The following is a 4,338-nucleotide window of genomic DNA, read 5'->3' as shown; positions in this document are numbered from 1 at the left end:
ACGAGGAACGAATTGATCTCCGACTTTTCCATTTCCTTCCGTTCAAATTCGTTGCTTCTTTCAGCGGCTTTGACAGGTGCGATTCGTTCCTTTCGATTTCACGGTAAATATTACCAGCAGACGGATTCCTGGCTGCAAGCGGGAAGAGAGGTAAGCAATACCACATTCAATCCTGGATCTTTCGCATTCCCACGCCGTCCCTTCCTCTTCTTTGCCCCCAGGAACACGCCTACACCGATACACATTGAAGTTTTCAAGGCAGTTCAAGTTCTCAAAGCAGCGGCAGGTTTACACCGCTTTTACTGTTAAACTCTTAATGCGGATCCTGAATGTATGGGGAATGATTTCGAGTTCGCGAGGATGACCTCCGATTGCGCTTCGATCCTTTCCCTTCCGTCAGCTGACGTCGCGTTGGCTCTACTAAGCGTGGCGTTCTTGACGCCCCCCTCGTGCGTGGCTGGTGCCGCGGAGGATATCGACGTGTCCGTATCCGTTTGATTCGCTCGATGGTGGTTGATGGCTGGTGAAACATGGTCGAAGGTCGTCGCGCGCGGTGAAGACTTGTTGCGATTAATATTATATATAACCTCCGTTGCTAGCGTAGCCCTGACCGCCTCCGCCACCGGAGTAGCCACCGTTGCCACCACCGCCTCCAGAGTAACCACCTCCGCCTCCTCCAGAGTAGCCACCTCCGCCTCCTCCAGAGTAACCACCTCCGCCGCCTGAGTAGCCGCCACCACCGCCTGAGTAGCCACCGCCGCCTCCCGAGTAGCCACCACCGCCTCCGGAATAACCGCCGTTACCGCCGCCGCCGCCGGAATATCCTCCATTCCCACCTCCAGAGTAGCCACCGCCACCGGAGTAACCACCGCCTCCTCCAGAATAGCCGCCACCGCCGCCTCCAGAGTAGCCACCACCACCCCCAGAGTATCCACCTCCACCACCGGAATATCCACCGCTAAAACAAACCATTAGGATATCAAACTGGTTACGGAATTCATTCAGCGGATGTATCTGTGAATTGAGTTGGAATAAAAGAAAGGGGGAGGGATGAACTTTTTAATCGAGTATGAATTGTAAGGTACGTTGTGTGTGTGCTGGTTTCATTTCACGTGTGCTCTCGGGTGTGTAAGTGCCACGACTGCTCTATTAGGTACCTATAAATGGAGAGCCGAGAGAAAAAACGATGGTAGTTCCAATCTGTGGTATCTTGCGAGGAATAAGATACCAAGTGTCGTATTTGTACTAATATTATCTAGGATTTTTTAGTTGTCTGCTAATGGCGGATTTAGAAAATCGTTTTTGCCGGGACTCTTCGAGTGTGTAGAATATTCTTAAAGCTATTAGTGTATGAAAAAAAATATCGTAGATCTTTTACCCGCCGAAACTGCCACCACCGGTGCTAGGTGTACCGTAAGTCGAAGATGGTCTTGAACCGCCGTTGCCACCTCCGGTAGGTGCACCATAGCTGGTGGACAGGCTACCGCCGCCGAAACTTGGGGCTCCATAAGATGAAGAGAGTCCACCGCCGCCGCCACCGCCGCCGCCGCCGCGCGATGGTGCCCCATAGCTCGAAGATAATCCGTTACCACCGCCTCCTCCTAACGAAGGAGCCCCATAATTGCTAGAAGGTCTTCCACCACCCGGTGCTCCATAGGTGCTCGATGGCCTACCACCTCCGTTCGAAGGTGCGCCATAGGTGCTGGATGGTCTGCCACCTCCGTTTGAAGGTGCCCCATAGTTGCTGGACGGTGCTCCGTAGCTCGATGAAGGACGACCTCCTCCACCACCACCACCACCGCCACCACCATTCGGTGCACCATAGCTAGAAGACAGGCCTCCACCGCCAAAACCGCCTCCACTTCCTAAGTTCGGTGTCCCATAGCTGGTTGACGGTGGCAGATAGCTACCCGAGACTGGGGCTGTAAATTATATGGCGTTTTTACTACTCTTGCTCTATCTTGCTCTTTTACGATTCATTTTGTAGAATGTAGAAAGAGAGATGTATGATTAAACGATATCTTTTCTAATAGAGGTTTTGTCGAGATTAGTCAGTCAATTGGTTCAGTCAAAAGGAGATTAAACTTCTGGTAGTTCTAGGTTCCCATGCTAGTTCAATGTTAACGAGATTATGAGTATAGTCTGCCTTTTTTTCTCGTACTCGTCATTAGTTGGTGAAAGTATGGGAGATCCGAAAATTACTTTGCCTTCGCAGTTTTATCCTGTACGACTATATTTTACTGCGTCACGCTATGATCTCTTAACTCATCTGTCTTCTGATGGTCTTTACTGAGACATTACTATCTTTGAATTTGCGGATGTCAAGAGCCGTAATCCATTCACATTGTCCTTCATTAAGTTCGCAACTGTTCTTTATCGTCTTCAGTGCCTGCTTGAGCATTGGCGGAAGTATACTTGTATTGTTGATAGTTCGACGTTCTCAAGGCTCGCTCAATTAGTTATCTCGTTACGCACTTAAATTCACAAAATGGTACGAGTAGAACAAATTTTCAGTACTCTTCTTCAATGTATTCTAATTTCAAATGCAAAGTTCTTCATCTGTGGTGATTAATGAAACTAAGAAATTAGATGCTTTAAACGAGTAAAGTCAAACAATTTGTTAAGTTGCTCGCCTGAAATGTTAACAGCTTTTGCTTTAATTCTATATCGAATCTAGGTTTTTGAAGGCTCTTTGTATAATGAATAATTCGTATCGTACAATTTCTTATGCAAAACGAAATTTGTATGTTTAATTAGCCAACACGGAAGTTTTCACGCGATTACTCTCCATTATAGTTAATCCAATTTTTCTTCGTTATATCGTATTCTCGCGAAATCGCAAGTAGGTCGTGACAATTTCATTTGAGAAGCTTGCTAGCTTCATTCATTATTTTTATCAGAATGTTCGTACGAGCTCGATATCTTTATTCTCTACATGCAATTTCGCGGAAGAACCGTATCGATAATTCACAGCGCTTTGTCGTTTGAATATTTCATTTTCAGTTCCTCGAAACAGCAACGGCGATTTTTCTTTTTCTCTTTCCACGTCCTAATTTGTCAATTTCCTACACGATGTTCATTGACCAACGAACTCGACGCGTTGATCCACCAGGAGAAATCTGTAGCAGTACATTCGTCTTTCACCTATTTAGTTTAGCGCGTGCGAAGTGATAGTTCCGTTGCATCGCGCTAATCAACGTTATCGTCGGACCAAGTGGTATCACGCGCGTTCTTTTCGTTCTTTTTTCAAAACTTTCTATTTTTTTCGCGGCCTTCAACTTTCTACGCGCTTCCACGGTCACTTTTATCCGTTGGGTAGTCGCTAGGGGTAATAAAAAGACGATTTAGCGCGTCGAAGTGTTACACTTTCGCTTTGCAAATTTAGCTTTTAACCGTCGTTATACACTCTTTTTCTTATACACAATCGTTCCGAGGTGCAATTAATCTAAAGCTAGAAAAGTAGACTTCCTGCGATTATTCTTAGTGTAAAATAATATCGTTAATGTAGCAATGTGAAAGTTATCTATCACCGTGAAATTTAATTGAAATAATATGATTCAATATTTTGTTATTCGTCTGACAAAGAAAAAGGAAGGAAATCAAAGATTTTGTACAAAAATAAAGCATTCAAAAATTCATATTTTCAATACTAAATTCACAATTATTACTTGTATTCCAATTGGATAGATCTATTTAAAAAATAAAAAAATACAGGAACGTGAATTTATCTTTCTTAAAAATTTAGTTTTGCGGATATACAGGAAATATTTGGTTATCATGGATGTTCTTACCCTCTGCGTAGATAGGCTTCAGGAACAGGGCCGTAACGAGTACGGTCGCTGCCAGGGGGGCCCAGCTTTTCGCGGGCCTCATGGTCCCTGACGAGTGGTCGACGAAGCTTTTACGTAGAACCGAAGCCGATTCACATGCACGAACTGTCCTGTTCCACCCCGTGTGGAATATCTCGATGTACGATCACGCGTGCAAGAGGAGCGTGTAAAGAAGGGAGGAGAGGAGAAAAGCGTCAACTCTGTGCTGGAGGCCGTGGATCTGATGTGGCCTGCTCGACGTATCCGTAAGATTTCGTCTAACGTGCTTCAAACATCGTCGATCTCGCTTATATAGTTCGCCGTCTTTCGGAGAAAGTCCTCGCGGGAGTGCAAGAGGATGCTACCAGCCAGGTGAGACTTCTTGGTGAACGTGGTGAACGCGTGGGGTGAAAGACAGGGGGGGAGCTCGAGGGCAGAGAGGGGATCGAGGACTTTAGGTAGAGGATCGACACCAAGATGCGTCGTGGCGTCGTGGTTGACCCTGGTCAAGCTGTTACTACTTTTTCTT

General features: G+C 46.0%; 1 protein-coding gene across 1 annotated transcript; it reads right to left on the bottom strand.

The window, feature by feature from the left end:
* Positions 1–306: 306 nt before the first annotated feature.
* Positions 307–3,929, bottom strand: LOC143431279 (uncharacterized). Its single transcript, XM_076907874.1, has 3 exons — positions 3,792–3,929; positions 1,379–1,922; positions 307–958 (listed from the first exon to the last, which is right to left on the bottom strand). Exons 1-3 carry the CDS (start codon positions 3,871–3,873, stop codon positions 577–579), a joined length of 1,008 nt encoding a protein of 335 aa, XP_076763989.1. The 5' UTR covers positions 3,874–3,929; the 3' UTR covers positions 307–576.
* Positions 3,930–4,338: the final 409 nt, after the last annotated feature.

The sequence above is a fragment of the Xylocopa sonorina genome, chromosome 17 (genome assembly GCF_050948175.1).
Source record: "Xylocopa sonorina isolate GNS202 chromosome 17, iyXylSono1_principal, whole genome shotgun sequence".
NCBI lineage: Eukaryota > Metazoa > Arthropoda > Insecta > Hymenoptera > Apidae > Xylocopa > Xylocopa sonorina.
This window is presented reverse-complemented; position numbering and strand designations above follow the sequence as displayed.

Bases quoted from the DNA above. Each gene is read 5' to 3' on its own strand.
- LOC143431279 (XM_076907874.1), bottom strand. From the start codon at position 3,873: ATGAGGCCCGCGAAAAGCTGGGCCCCCCTGGCAGCGACCGTACTCGTT. The intron at 1,923-3,791 runs GTAAGAACATCC...TATAATTTACAG, and splicing joins GAAGCCTATCTACGCAGAGG to CCCCAGTCTCGGGTAGCTAT. The intron at 959-1,378 runs GTAAAAGATCTA...GGTTTGTTTTAG, and splicing joins GGTGGTGGCAGTTTCGGCGG to CGGTGGATATTCCGGTGGTG.